Source organism: Arctopsyche grandis, chromosome 6 (assembly GCF_051622035.1).
Source record: "Arctopsyche grandis isolate Sample6627 chromosome 6, ASM5162203v2, whole genome shotgun sequence".
NCBI lineage: Eukaryota > Metazoa > Arthropoda > Insecta > Trichoptera > Hydropsychidae > Arctopsyche > Arctopsyche grandis.
In genome coordinates, this window is record NC_135360.1 from 24,998,159 (window position 1) to 25,014,389 (window position 16,231).

At 34.2% G+C, this 16,231-nt stretch overlaps 1 protein-coding gene and 1 non-coding gene across 2 annotated transcripts in view; one reads left to right on the forward strand and one right to left on the reverse strand.

Annotated features, from left to right (window-relative positions):
- ndl (serine protease nudel) overlaps positions 1–12,056 on the forward strand; it is a 61,021-nt gene extending 48,965 nt beyond the window's left edge. The window contains exons 4-24 of the mRNA XM_077431956.1: positions 223–1,618; positions 1,697–1,978; positions 2,054–2,307; positions 2,378–2,538; positions 2,605–2,732; positions 2,803–2,977; positions 3,051–3,679; positions 3,756–4,054; positions 5,068–5,183; positions 5,255–5,414; positions 5,499–8,532; positions 8,613–8,782; positions 8,925–9,038; positions 9,114–9,291; positions 9,365–9,727; positions 9,801–9,989; positions 10,516–10,669; positions 10,745–10,931; positions 11,012–11,197; positions 11,278–11,623; positions 11,705–12,056. Coding sequence (XP_077288082.1) covers positions 223–1,618; positions 1,697–1,978; positions 2,054–2,307; positions 2,378–2,538; positions 2,605–2,732; positions 2,803–2,977; positions 3,051–3,679; positions 3,756–4,054; positions 5,068–5,183; positions 5,255–5,414; positions 5,499–8,532; positions 8,613–8,782; positions 8,925–9,038; positions 9,114–9,291; positions 9,365–9,727; positions 9,801–9,989; positions 10,516–10,669; positions 10,745–10,931; positions 11,012–11,197; positions 11,278–11,623; positions 11,705–12,020 — 8,837 coding nt within the window. The 3' untranslated portion in view covers positions 12,021–12,056. The remainder of the gene's footprint in view (positions 1–222; positions 1,619–1,696; positions 1,979–2,053; positions 2,308–2,377; positions 2,539–2,604; positions 2,733–2,802; positions 2,978–3,050; positions 3,680–3,755; positions 4,055–5,067; positions 5,184–5,254; positions 5,415–5,498; positions 8,533–8,612; positions 8,783–8,924; positions 9,039–9,113; positions 9,292–9,364; positions 9,728–9,800; positions 9,990–10,515; positions 10,670–10,744; positions 10,932–11,011; positions 11,198–11,277; positions 11,624–11,704) is intronic.
- Positions 12,057–13,815: 1,759 nt separating this feature from the next.
- TRNAA-AGC (transfer RNA alanine (anticodon AGC)) lies at positions 13,816–13,888 on the reverse strand. Its single transcript has one exon. It is a non-coding gene; the product is annotated as a tRNA-Ala (tRNA).
- Between the last annotated feature and the right edge of the window lie 2,343 nt (positions 13,889–16,231).

Consider the following 16,231-nt stretch of genomic DNA (forward strand, 5'->3'; position numbering starts at 1 on the left):
TGAATGGATAGATTTGTAGATGTGGGATTATGGATGAGTTGTCATCTTGTACAGGTTACGCTTAGCGAGCGCTTAGACTGTTGTGGCGCTCCGCCGAATAGACAATGTGATAAACCACTCAATGAGTCACATTTTACTGTGTCGCCTATGTCTCCTGACAACCAGATCCTACACAGATATCCAGATGATTAATGTTACTTAATTAATCTGTTATTTTTACAGGTAGATATAATGTATCTACATCTGAAATTAAAAATGAAAACGATCATCATTCTAAAATAGCCACTGATCTGTATCCAAGGAACTACAACGATTTACAGCACGCTGTTTTAATAACTGCTTCGCCAAATTCTGAAGAAGATTTCCCGATCGACGATGATTACTCTTCATTTGAATACAATCCAAATTGGGATTTGGACACAAATCTTCAAGGCATTCATATGAACTATCTTGTGAGAAAGAAACGAAATCCGTCTCCCATGCCGGAACTGTTGAATAATTATAATGTAAAATGCAAATTGAATTCGAATTCCAAGGACTGCCAAAATATGTTACATAGTCTGAAAAAAATGGGGAATGATTTAAAAAATTACGTTGACTTTGCAATCAATGAATTGACTGAAAAATCACACAAAAATTCAAATATTTTAAAAGATACACCAAAAGAAAAGCGTAGCAGTAATTTTACTGACACTTATAATACAAACGATTCTTTGAATCGTTCAGAAATTTCTACAACTATAGAAGTTATAAATGAAAATGTTCAAAATTCTTCACAACGATCATCAGCTAATATTTTTGAAAATATAAATAGCGAATCTTCAGCTGATAGTGTAAAATTAAACATGAAATCAAATGAACATTCAAACGAAGAATCAATTTCACAAAACCAAAAGAAAAGATCTAGTGATTCTTCCTCAAATTCCAGTAGCGATCATGAATTTTCCACCGATAAGTATTTATTTACTGAAGTTTCATCAGTAATATCCGAGCACATTGATTTAAATTTTAGCGAAACACCTCAAAATCAAAGTATTGTGGGCGGTGAAGAAAATTCACCCAAATCTAGATCTAACGAAGAAGCAGTTAAAATAACAGAATCCAATTCAGATTCTAAAAAGATAGCTAATAAAACTGAAAACAATAAAGAAACGGTAGTCGATCATCTCACTGTTCCTCCACTTCCTTTGATCAATGAAGACCGCAGACCAGGATCCATCGTGCAATCAAGAGGAAGCAATTCAGAATCTAACTCAAGAATTATACAAGTCCATCATGGTAACAGCTTCACATCTCCTAAAGCGACAAACTTCGATGATAACATCCAAGGCTCGGTGACATCAGAAAACATGAAAGCGGCATCTCAAGTCATCGTTTCTTCTGGCACTCAACCGGCTAACACCCAATGCTATTACGTCCCAACGAACCAATTTGGAGGTATATTTACTACGGCATCACCTAAAATTTTAACACAAGATATCTCACCGAGAGCTAATGACATTACAGGAAATGGATTACCGATTCCAATGCCGGTCCATTCTCAACCTCAATACTTTATCCAACCTAATTTCCAACAGCAATATGTAATGACAAGGAATCCAGTCTATGGAAACATCGGGTCAGATATTAAAGCTTGCTTTTACGTCATCTTTTATCAATTTATATGTATTCATTTCACATTGATTCTAATTTTTAGATACCAACAAGCGTTTGTACCAAGCGGGCAAGCTGTTCAAATGTCTCTAATGTGTATACCAGTTCAAATGGCACATATGAATCAAGTTCCGTTTGTGTCTGCCGTTCCAGAATTATTGCCTAGGTCTACTGTATCTTCATCTGAAAATGAATATAACAATAATAACAATCATCCAAATACTAATTATAATAATCATGAAGACAACAGTAATCACAATCATGAAGACAACAGTAATCACAATCATGAAGATAATCACATATCATCACATTATCGAAATGCAGAGTACGTTTCGAATTGTTTATATTTTAATAAAATTAACTTTACTGTTTATAAAACAAAATTTTTCCTTCATTTTAGAATGATGTCGAATAAAATATATGGGCAACACGAGTTTGAATCATTTAATGGTGAAACATCTTGTGAAAGTAATTCAAAAATGTGCGTGTCAGATGGCAAATGTCTCAATGCCGATCAATGGTGTGACGGAAATGTGGATTGTGAAGATGGATCAGATGAAGGACACTGTCCATGTAAGAGCAGAATTCATAAATCAAGAATTTGTGATGGATTTTACGACTGTCCGTTGGGAGAGGATGAACTGGGATGCTTTAGTAAGTAAAATCAATTAAAATATGCCGATTTATTTATAGGATTTAATATGGCTATTATGTTACATTTTAGATTGTAAAAATGCATCGTTCAGTTGTAACGAATGGTCTCGTAGGAAAAGTACATCAAATTGTTTTAGTATTGAAGAAAGATGTGACGGTATTAATCAATGTTCAAATGGAAAAGATGAACAAGACTGTACTATGCTTCATAATGATTTGGATCACCACCCAGTAAGTTTGTAATAATTCTTAAATCTTATCCATATATGCTTTTATTAACTATTTTATTCGTTTTAGACATTCTGTATATCGCATTCTAAAGGTTTCCTACATAAAAACATAAAAGGAAAATGGTATCCTGTTTGTCAGAATCCTTTTAAATGGGCTGCAGAAGCATGCTATTCAGAAATGGGAAATTTAGACATGTTAGTACAAATTATTTTTTTTAATTTGATTGATATGAACTGGTTACACATTAAATTTCCTCGATTTTAGGCCACCTTATATCCAACAGAAAAGTCCAAAGACTTTCCACGGTAAATATGTACAGGAAACTTCAGCAGGTAACATTGAATATGTTGATGATTGCTCTGGATTGGCAGTTTACGTTACATGCATGTCAGTTAAATGTGGAATAAGAAGCAATTCAATATCACAATCTCTTAGAGATGTAAGTGGTTTTTATTAAGCTAGTTAGTTTAGTGTATTGAAATTGAATAAAAAAACTTTCATCACTTTCATAGACAGGTGCAGAAGAAGACGATGAACTTTTCGGAAGAAAGAAACGACATTCAGCCATATACACACCGATCGTTGCCGCGGGTTTTTACGATGACTACAGTGACTATGTAAACTTCGATGAATCTTACGGAGTCTATGAAGACACCATTGCACCACCACCACCTCCATATATTCCAAATTATGCTAATATCCATTCAGAAGATTTCAAAAATTTTCAAGAAATGTATCCTCGATACAACGATTATAGACCTGAAACATACGATGATCAAGATACCATGCCGAATAATCCGTATAATTTTGATCAAAGAGGCTTCCACCCTTATATTCCTAATTCTCAATACGACAACGGTATATATTCAGTATATGAACATCCTCCGAACGGATATGCACCTAATTATGATTACAACGACCAAATTGAAAGCTATGATGAAAAAGCTAGAAATAGCGAGTCAACGGATAACTTTGATGCTATACGTGGTAAAAGAGGAGAAGGTAGAGTAGTAGGAGGGAAATCAAGCGCACCTGCAGCATGGCCATGGGTTGTAGCCATATATCGCAATGGTGCTTTCCATTGCGGGGGAGTGATCATTTCCGATCAGTGGATCATGTCTGCGGCACATTGCGTCTCAAAGTAAGCTATCATCAAATCTTCAGTGATAGCATGATTCACTGATCTTCATTGAAATGATCTATTATGTCTGTTTCAGATACTGGCATTTCTATTACGAAGTGCAAGCTGGTATGTTGCGACGATTTTCATTCTCTCCTCAGGAGCAGATCCGAGCAGTCACTCATATAATTCAGCATCGTTTATATGACAAGAAATCAATGATCAACGACATGTCGTTGATGTTTATGGATGAACCGCTCTATTTCAATAAATGGATTAGGCCTGCTTGTTTACCTAACATTGAGTCTGCTGGAAAAGAATGGTTGTGGGGACCACCGCCTGGAGTTCTCTGTACTGCCGTTGGATGGGGAGCTACAATGGAACATGGACCTGATCGTATGTACATTTCATTGATCATCCACAAACTTGAATTCTCTTCTATTTCTATTTACCTTTACTATTCAACTTTCATACATTGTATTCCAATTATTTTGGTTGTGGCTTTCTTTGCTTTTTTAATACATTAGGTCTGAGCAGATTCTTTGTTCATCACCCAATTTCAGTCATATTCCTCATCAAAATTTTCACATCCTCATATTCTTTAACCAGAAGCATACCTTGGTTGTTGACTTATTGCTAAACACCTCGAGGCTGCCGGGTTCGATCCCATGGGTTGATCTCGATTGAAAAGAAATTATTTTATTTATTTATCTACATATATACATATGTAGGTATATACCCATTTTTATTTTACACGACATCTATGGTTAAACATTGTACATAAGTATTGTAAGTATTATTCAAAACCAATTACAATCATAGAGATATCTATGGACAAATTTTTACAGCATTTTAAATATCAACAAAGTTTTGAGATGCTGGAAACTCAAATTCTGCTAGAAATAAGACAGGATTGCCAATTTGTTGGAACCGTTTCCAATGAAATCAGGTAAATTCGCAAACTCTGAAAGGAAAAAAATAAAGACCTAGCCAGCAATAAAGTCAGGTACCGAACCCGTGAACACACAATTGAAAGTATTACACGCTTACCAACTGTCTATGCTGCTGTTTAATTTGAGTATTCCTGTAGTGATGCTGGTCAGACTTGGATACTTGTGACCCCAAGTCGATCGTTTCCTATCAGAGTTTGCCAATTTATCTGATTTTAATGTTGATTTAAGTCTCATCAAATTTATAAAAACCATCCTTTATAACCATCAAATTTATAAAATTCAATACCATATATGTCACTTAGGGGCACCCCCCCCCCCCCCCCATGATGACATATTAGGAAAATATAAATTTGGGTCCATCGGCTATGTCGCCTTTCCCAAGTATTTATTTTATTAATTAATAAACGATCCTGTATCATACTATTCTATTTTAACATATTTTTTTTACAATTTTAGCTGATCACATGAGAGAAGTAGAAGTACCTATTATGTCAAATTGTAAACATTCTGAAGATAGACAAGGACAAGAAATTTGCGCAGGTGTTTCTAAAGGTGGACGTGACGCTTGTCAGGTATTTAATTTTAATTATAATTGTATTAATTTGATTTAATTGTACTTAATTTATAAATAGAATTAAATTAGGGAGACAGTGGTGGTCCATTTTTGTGCAAAAATCCGAATGATCATAAGCAATGGTACATTGCTGGAATTGTAAGTCATGGAGAAGGGTGTGCGAGAGCAGGTGAACCCGGAGTATATACTAGAGTCAGCATTTTCAAAGATTGGATACGAGACAACATGGGTAATAAATCATTAAAGACATTCATACTTTTAATTCTAATAGGTATATAGTTATTGATTGTGTATATTTTGTATGTTTTCATAGTGGAAAACAATTTTCCGAGTCAAACCCCAAAGACAACATGTCCAGGATTTTCTTGCGTATTTGGTGTACCGAGATGTTTAGCGAAACAATTACGTTGTGACAAGACCGTTGATTGCTTAGGAGGAGAAGATGAGGTCAACTGTCATAAAGAAATTGTTGGCTTATCTTTAAACGATACTGATTATTTAGATGAATTTGAATCGAATATAGATTATATAGATTCGAATACGACAGTTTCTACAATCTTAAATGGTTCAATTAGTGTCACAGTATCTGAACACAGTCAAACACAAGATTTCGTACATGAAAACTTGACTCAACATTCAAAACAACCAATTTTGAATAGAAATGCTGAAGAACATACTGATAAAATGATAATCTCTACAGGTTCAAGCGTAGTAACTGAATTACCTTATCAACATTCATCGTTGATTATTTCAGATAAAATCGAAAATGTACCTAAATTTAGAACTAATGTAGATCAAAGTGGGTTTAATACTAATTCTGAACCTAAAAATTTTACCCATTCCTCTAAACAACCAATGCTTAATAAAACAGCTGAAGAACAAACTGAAAGTCCATCAACCATGAGTCCAAGTTTAGCAACTGAATTGCTTAATCAAAATTCTTTGTTAAATAATACTACCGATGAAATTGAACATAGTCCTCAATCCAGTTCTAACGTAGATCAAAGTGGTTTGAATACAAAGTCTGAATCTGATAATTTTACCCATCCTGTTGAACATCCGACGCTTAATAAAACCGCTGAAGAACACACTGAAAGTTTTCACATTACGACGGAAAAAACTTCTGAATTGAAGAGTTCAAATATGAGTCCAAATTTAAGAACTTTATTACCTAATCAATATTCGTTTTTAAATAATACTCCTGATGAAATTGAACATAGTCCTCAATCCAGATCTAATTTAGATCAAAGTGGTTTGAATACAAAGTCTGAACCTGAAAAATTCACCCATTCCTCTGAACAATCATTAATTAATAGAAACGCCGAAGACCATATTGAAAGTTTTCACATTATGACGGAAGAAACTTTTAAATTGAAGAGTTCTACTACGAGTCCAAATTTAGTGACTGAATTACCTAATCAAAATTCGTTGTTAAATAATACTACCGATGAAATTGAGCATGGAACTCAATTCAGATCTAACATGAATCAAAGTGAGTTGAATACAAATTCTGAAGCTGAAAAATTCACCAATTCCTCGGAACAATCATTAATTAACAGAAAGTCCGAAGACCATACTGAAAGTTTTCACATTACGACGGAAGAAACTTTTGAATTGAAAAGTTCATCAAGTATGAGTCCAAATTTAGTTACCGAATTACTTAATCAAAACTCGTTGTTAAATAATACTACTGATAAAATTGAGCATGGAAATCAATTCAGATCAAACGTGGATCAAAGTGAGTTGAATACAAATTCTGAACCTGAAAAATTGACACATGCCTTTGAACAATCATTAATTAATAGAAACGCCGCAGACCATACTGAAAGTTTTCACATTACGAGGGAAGAAACTTTTGAATTAAAAAGTAAGAGCACAGTTTCAAATTTAAAAACTAAATTTTTTGATCTCAGTTCTATGTTAAATAATACTGATAAAAACATAGATTATGAATCTCCACTCAAACCGAATCTGAATCAAACGAAATTTGTTGCAAATATCTCACATGAAAATTTAAGCCGTCATTCTGAAGGGTTGATGTTGGGTGGAAACGCTGAAAAACATGCTAAAGGTATTGCAACGATGGAAAGGTTTGAATTAAAATCAAGTTCAAATTTAGAAACCAAATTCCACGATCTTGATTCATATTTAAGAAATACGGATAGAATTGAATCCATGTCTGATGTCAATCAAAAGAAGTTCACTATAAAAAATACTTCAGATGAAAATCACTTGGAACAACCCGTGCTGAGTAGAAACGCTGAAGAGCCATCTGAAAATAGCCAAATTACAACAAAAGAAAGTTTTGAATCAAACACACCTATTATATCAAGCACGAGTTCCAGCACAAAATTTGAAATTCCCGATCAAAATCTGCCGTGGAATTCTTCTGAAATAATAGAATACGAGCCCAAATCTGAATCTGAATCAGATCAAGATCTTCAATTAAATCCTCAATTTGGAACCAGCGTTATTGAAAATTTCGAAGGTTCTGGAGATGATCCAAATGAAACCCATTCCTCAACCAAGACTTCAATCTTCATCGTATCCAATGAAAGAGAAAGATCTGTTCAATCATCTAACACCGAGAGTGAAATTGTTTCACAAAGTTTTAACGAATCGCTAAGTGCCTTAAATAATAGCAACCCTCTTAGAAGAAACGAAAGCTTGACTTTCAACGCTACGAAAATCTTCCCGAATAAAACTGAAGAGGTTGTTTTTAAAAATATTGCATTCAATGGTTCTGAAATTACTAATGGTAATTTTTCAAATGTTCTTCAAAACGATACGAATGGCGTTACAACTGAGCGACAGCTTAATTTAAACGATTCAAATATTCCATCTCCTGATTTATTCATCACCGATTTACCATCCGAGAAAAAATTGGAAGATAATACAGATCGTCCTTTGATTGTACAACCTGATGAATTTTTAGATGAAACCAATCCTAGCACCGAACTTACAATTAACACAAATACTGAAAATGTCAATGGCAACTCTCCTAGTCCAACCAATCCACTTTTTAATCAGATAGATCAAAACTTGGAAAAGGAAGATAGAGAACTGTCAAACCCTGTCAATATTATTTTGCCTACTAAAACATCAACAGTTCAGCCTCTCGATGAAAATGAACCGAGGGGTTTGAATCCACTATTCAACGGCGCCGATACAGAGTCACATATAAATAAAAAAGAACTTATCCCTGATCCTAAGAATCAATTTTCAAGTTCAAATACCAATTTTATATTTCCTGAAGATATGGACGAAATGCCAATTATATCCAATTCTACAATTTCATCGAATCGCACGCTGAGACCAATCTATGCTCAACACTTTGAATGTAAAGGGTGTGTTAAAATTCATTCCTTATACATATACATAATTATATAAAATGGATATGTTTTTAAATTTGATTTAATCGTTTCAGGATAAAACAAAGGATTCCATCTTGGAAAAGATGTGACAGAAGTGCAGATTGTGAAGACGGTAGTGATGAAATCCATTGCTCTTGTTTAGACTATTTAGCTTTTAGATATTCGTCGGCCTTATGCGATGGATATGTGGATTGCAGCGATGGTTCTGATGAACGTGACTGTTGTGAGTATACATATTATAATAATACCTACATATGTACATATATATAAAAACGGAAGTGATGTATGTATGTGAGGCACAACACTATTTGTTTATATTGTGCTTTCATATAATTTAACCTTTTTAAAATGAAAATATCTTTCAGATTCGTGCGCCCTTACTCACTTTCAGTGTAAAACGAGCAGAAATTGTATACCAAATGAAAAAGTTTGCGATCGACGTAAAGATTGTAAATATGGTGAAGATGAAGTTGATTGTTGTAAGTGTTTTATATTTTTGTTTAATCGATTTTTTTAATTACTTGACAAGTTTTAATAAATGATTTATTTCAAAGTCGCTCTTTACATCGGAAATCAAATGCAATTTGATAAAGACACACGTCCACATTTGAACAGCGAAGGTATAGTGTCATTACGGACTAAAAACACTTGGAGTACGGTGTGTGAAGAGCATTGGACAAATGAAAAGAAAATCGAAATATCTAATAAAATCTGTAGCTATTTAGGATTTGGGTATGATTGAGTATTTGTTTCAAAATATATGGCTTTTGTTTAGTTATAAAAATAACGATTTAAATCATTTTAGCGGCGTGATCGATTTCAAAGAAGTTGACCCCTCGTTAGAAAGTTCGAATCATAGAAACCAAACAGAAGCACACAACTTTTCGTTCCGCAATCATGCATCTTCAGTCAGCGAAATGATTCTACCGCAAAATTGCAAGGCTTTGTACGTCCGTTGTATGGTTAAGCACATCGGAAATGTCGAATCTCATCTCGCACCCGTCGACTTGTTCGACATTGACGTCACAACACTGTCGATGGAATACCAAGATATGTATCTGTGGCCGTGGATCGGTCAAGTTTACGTCGAAGGCAGATACAAATGTCTCGGAGTACTGGTGCACCTTTCCTGGATACTAGTCGAGAATAATTGCTGGCACGGTTTGAGGTTTGAGCTCAGTTGTGTATTGTGTGGCATCACTTGTGTACAAATTTTTGATATTATTAATTGTGATTTTTAGTCTAGAAGACACGTTTGCAACAGTCGTGCTCGGAACCAAAAGATCCATTCCGGATATTGAAAGTCCATACGAACAGATTATTCGTGTCGATGGTGTCAAAATTCTCTCATTTTCAACTGTGACTTTGCTTCATTTGCATGACGGAGTATACATTTCTAGATATGTGAAACCGATTCCAATGCCTGACTTGTATGTGTTTATCATTCTGTAATATATATAAATATGTACATATAATATCGCTATTCTGTCTGTGCTGTCTATCTGTCTGAGATAACTCTCGACGTACTATAATAGTCGTTTCGATTCGATATATGTACGTCACAGCTAAACCACTGCCAAAACGGGTCTACCTCACGGTACCGAAAGTGAAAAAGAGTGCATGGTAAACGGTACTATGTATATATAATATATATGAGTGGCATGCGGTGAAATTATCTCTCTTTTTGTCATACATCCTTGTTTAATGTGCGTGCGAAGGATACGGGAGGAAAAGCCTGTTCCTCTTGTTCCTGTTGTATCCGGCGCGCGCAAATTAAGTGAGGATGTACTACAGGGGGACAGAGAGTTTTACCGCACGCCACTGATATATATACTAACCGTTTTTAATATGTATGCATGATAAATACAATGACAAAAGAAAAAAACGGTGCTACTTAAGTATGCGGTCTACCTTAGTTATATGAGCAGTGAACGTTGATGATTTATTTATTTGTAGTAACATGGATCACATTAATGAAGATGACAAGTGTTTGGCAGCAGGATTAGATGTGAAAGGAAATCCAGTTTCGATTTTCTTAACTCCTGTAATAGCAGATTGCGGATTGACTAATCGTTGCTTTCGACGTGAAACAAGTCCGCAGCACTGTAAGGTATTGATTTTTTGGTATATTTAAATGAATACCTCGCATTAGATATGTAAGTCCTTTCAATTGAGTAATTTTTAGGAAAATACACACAATGCAGCTTACAATGAAAATATACCGGCATGGAGTGGCATTTTAGTTTGTCACAGAAAGTCTAATTGGTATCCAGCGGCAACCTATAGTGAACCAAACGGAATTTGTGGCTTTACCGGAATCATTGCAATGCCCAATCTTTCCCAAAGAAAAAAAGATATAAAACTATCCGTTGGTAAAATGAACGAATTCCTGGTATTTAAATATGAATAAAATTTAAATGTTTTTATTTGAATTTATATATTTTTTCTTTAGAATCTCATATTATGACTGTACGTGAATCTCAATGTGTCGGGGTCCGCTGTAAATTAGGGCAATGTATACCACCTGTTGAAATATGTGATGAAATTCCAAATTGCCAAGAAGGAACTGATGAAAATTTCGAAAACTGCGAATTTAAAAGAACATATTGTCTTAAATCTCCTCATGATCCTGCCTGTGGTGATTATTCATTAGTACATACATATATACATTAGAAAGTGTTTTAATGATTGATGTGTGTATTTTACGTTACACTTTAGGTTCTCCCGTATCTCAATTGAAATGTAATAATGGTCATTACATACCAAAATTATGGTTCGCTAATAATATTAATGAATGCGGTGATAACAGTGATGAACCTGAACATTTGACGTGCTTTTCGTATCTTGCACTCACATCTCCGGAGAAAATTTGCGACGGAGTAAGACATTGCTTAGATAAAACAGACGAGGATCCAAAATATTGCTATTGTTATGCGAAAAACGCTTACAAGTGTCCCAATACAGACTTTTGTGTACCGTTTGACTTTATTTGCGACGGTGAGAATGATTGTCCTGGTGGCGAAGATGAGTTCGTATGTGCTGCATTGCGATCGCACGATTCCAAGTTCGAATTTATTCCACTTGATTTACCATTATGTCGTTTTTTTTTAATGTAAGAATGACTTTATTAAAATGCGATTTTCAGGAAGGGTAGCGGTGAGGTGATTATGAACAAGCACGGAATATGGCATCCTAGATGTTTCAGCAAGCCAGATTTCACCAAATTCGAGTTGGAAGAAATATGCGGTGGGCTTGGCTTTAGGAGTGGTCATGTGAAGAAACTCAAACCGCCTCTCAATCACCAGAACGATCTGTTCATTCAGGTGGCTGTCGATTCTTTTACAAATGTATCGTTTCCCCGTGCTGTCATTTCGATGAGGAAAGGTAATAGTGCTTACGCGTGGGCTGAAATTATTCCAAAAACGAAAATTTGTTATAGATTGTATATAGAATGTTTATAAGTGTACATTTTAATATATAAATACAAAATTTCAATCAAACCACTTTTATTTTAATTTCCAATGTAGATTGTTGATTTTGAGAAATACACAAAAATTTTATATGTTTTCGAAAATTGTTGAAATGCTTTTATTTGTAATGAAGTATAGAAGAGGCTAGTATGATAAAAAGGATAATATTTTTGCCAAAAACGCAGGGCTGGGGAGTCAGAGTTGGAGTCGTGGAGTCGGAGCATTTAAAAAATCAATCAACTCTGGCTCCTTTTTATTATTATTTTACTAGTGGTTTTACTCTGTATTTGTAATATAAACCGGTTAAATATGGCTAATTTAATAGTAAACATTTTATTAAATTTATTTGAATAGTTTTATTTTATTTGAAAATTCGTTTGTTTTTTATTAATTTTAACAGCACGGATTCTACGAACCAAAACTAACATACATACATACATACATACAAAGTCTCTTTCGCAATTATATATTAGAATAATTAATAGTATTACGGCATGCGTCAATAAGTCTCAATAATTTTATTTAAATAAATCGACTAAAAAATTGAAATTTAATAATTCATTTATAAAAATCATGAATTTAAATGACATTATTAATAAAATCGTTGAATTGCACATATTTTGATGCGTTCTGGCCAAAACCGATGTTTCCTCCACTCATCAGAGAAATGTAATAATCGGAGTCGGTAAATTTTGATCCGACTGCAAAGCCCTACAAAAATGTCCATACACGAGATTTTTATTGAACAGGGACCCGAACCGAAAACCGTTATTTTTGCCAGAACGACAACCGAAACCAAACCGATATTTTTTTGCGGTTCGTTTTTTCGTTTCGGTAAAATTAATATATATAAATTTTGGGAATGATAGAATTAATGCACAAACATATAGGAATGTATATTAAAAATATGTTAACATGTTAATCACAATAAAGTTATAGCGAAAAGCCGTATAAAGAGAGGTATAGACGGTGTGGGTGTATTTACATTAACTTGCTATTATTTAAATACATACAAGAGAACCGAAAACCGGAACTAAACCGATATTCATTTTTTTTCCGAAACGGAACGAAGAAAATAACAGTTCGGGTCCCTGAATTATTGAAAACAAAAGCGGGAATTTTTTGCCATCTATGAAACAGATAAAAAAGCTTATTCAAATTAAGTACTTTTAAAAAATAATTTCTATAGATGTCTCTCGATGAAATTTACCAATTTTATTTATTTTTCAACATAGAGATAAAAAATCAAATATAAATGAGAATTGTTATTTGATGCATAACTAATTTTTAGAAATTTAGTTTATTGGTCACTTGCAAATTTTTTTGCATCCATTTCGCGGTTATTTTCAAGTATATCTTTCGTAATAAAAATCGTAAATTGACTAAAAGACCAAATAGAAGCGAATTTAAATTGTTTTTCATGTTCACATAAAATTGTGATGATTATATTGAAGCCATGCATTTATTTCACTTCAATGTCATAATACAAAAATACACATATGTATATAATTATTTTATTTAACATAAACATCAACGAGTTGAATTAATTTTTTACATACCTCTTCTTATTATAAGAACAACAATATATATTTATTATTACTATGATTCGATGACATCCTCACTTTTGTTATATGTACATACTTCTTACTATTTACATATATAAACGTTAAAATATTTTATGGCTATTTTGTAAATAATTAAAAATATATGTATCAACGCATATAAATATTTATCAATTTAGCATTATTTACTAAAAATGTAAATAAAAAAAAGTCAAAAATATAATTGGAGGCGCCGGGTATCGATCCCGGTACCTCTCACATGCTAAGCGAGCGCTCTACCATCTGAGCTACGCCCCCGGTAACGGTTTGTGAACATATAACATTATAGAAATTTAATATTTGTAATTTAATACGTGTAAAATTTATTATCACATGTATTTTCAATCAAGTCTCGCAATCAATAGCACCATACAAAATAAATCCTCTTTATAAATTTCGAATTTCGAAATCGCCAATTTTCACTTCAAATATGAAACAATCGGCTATTATTTCATTAATAGAATTTGTTTGTTTTCATAAATAGTCACTTTCCCATTTCCATATTCTCCGTTCGTTACACATTCCTACCGCTGCAATAGTATTCGTCAGCGATTATATACATATATTATAATTGAGATTGGTACTTATTATGCCTACTCGAAAATTACGGCTGCGTGTGATAAATGCGGCTCGATTATTTTTGATTAGATAGCCTAAAGTTTTATTTGTACTTATTAACGGTGATTCCGTAATAAAAAAGCAGCACGTGTGCTCACTCTGTATTCCAGCAGTAACGGCACGGGACTGTGAAGCGACATTCCCATCTTGAGTCTTCCTAGCATTCACTTCCGTTTACCACACCGCTTGTGTTCTAATCGATTATGATATATCAAATAAAATACGTGCTCGTATACCTAAACAATATCTCCTCAGCTGCATTTCTCATCTGAACTGGTTTATATGGTAATCAATAACAGGCGCATATCTTGAATTTTTATATGAAGGCAACTTGAATTTAATTGACCCAAAGGTTTATATTTTAATACCAATAAAACCATCTACCATATAAAATGTTTGTTTATCCACTATAAAAACACATACATATAGACCGGTCTCCGTGACGAGCCGGAATGTTAAATTACAGAAAACGCAAATATCGGAAGGCAAAGATCGAAAATCGAAAGATCTTAAGTCGAAAGATCAAAAAAAAAGGGTGCATGGTAAACGATACATACTCACTTAATTTGCGCGAGCAGGATACAACAGGAACAAGAGGAACAGGCTTTTCCTCCCGTATTAATGTGCGCGCGCAGAATACGGGAGGAAAAGCCTGTTCCTCTTGTTCCTGTTGTACCCTGCTCGCGCAAATTAAGTGAGTATGTACCGTTTACCATGCATTTTCGATCTTTGCCTTCCGATATTTGTGTTTTCTGTAATTAAACATTCTGGCTCGTCACGTAGACCCATATAAACTAGGGTTGCCATAATAGTCGAGATGCCGAGATGCCGTCGAATCCTGAGTCATTGAAGATCTTAAACAGCTTTGAATTATTTAAAATTTACTGAAAGATATTTCAACTGATTTGGCGATTACTGAAAAATTCTAAATATTATAAGCATCTTCATTTTTATATACTTTTTTGTCAAATTAAATCTATCAATAAATAAAATGTCAATTTTTAAAATGTTTTCGTTCAAAAGCGGGAATCAATTGAAAATTCGGGAATTTATCGCATTGATTTAAAATAACATGCATAAATCAGTGGCTAGCATTTAATGCTTTCGATTGTGTGGTCACGGGTTCTATCCGTGGCTTTGTTGTTGGCCAGTCCCTTGGATATGTGACTCCAAGGTCGATCGATTCCTTTCAGAGTTTGTCAATGTATCTGATTTAATTGGAAACGGTTCCAACAAATTGGCAATCCTGTCCCATTTCTCGCGAAATTTAAGTTAACAGCATCTTATAATTTGTTGATATTTAAAAATGTTGCAAAAATTTGTCTCTATGATGATTATAATGTTTGATGATCGATGTTTGTAATTGGCTCAATATATACGATTAAATACGTTCAGATCGTTCGGTGGAAAGGTCACACGGTGAAATGACCATAAATCAAGTGCAGAGACGAGGTTAGTTTTGGCGACACGCATTCGACTCAAAATTCGCACTTGTTCTTGAACCCTTACGGATCTTTCACCTTATATTCTTTTACTTGTTTTTCTTTAGTAGTTTTTGTCTAAATAGTCATATATGTAGAATCGGTCTCCGTGACGGGCCCGAATGTGAAACGCTCGAAAACGCAAATATCGGAAGGCAAAGATCGAAAATCGAAAGATCCTAAGTCGAAATATCAAAAAAAAAGGGTGCATGGTAAACGGTACATACTCACGTACATACTCACTTAATTTGCGCGAGCAGGATACAACAGGAACAAGAGAAACAGGCTTTTCCTCCCGTATTCTGCGCGCGCACATTAATACGGGAGGAAAAGCCTGTTCCTCTTGTTCCTGTTGTATCCTGCTCGCGCAAATTAAGTGAGATATTTGCGTTTTCAGGCGTTTCACATTCGGACCCGTGAGGTAGACCCATGTAGAATACCGGGACAACTGACTCGTGTACCAGGACACGGGAACATTGATCTACAAACCGAAACGTATGAC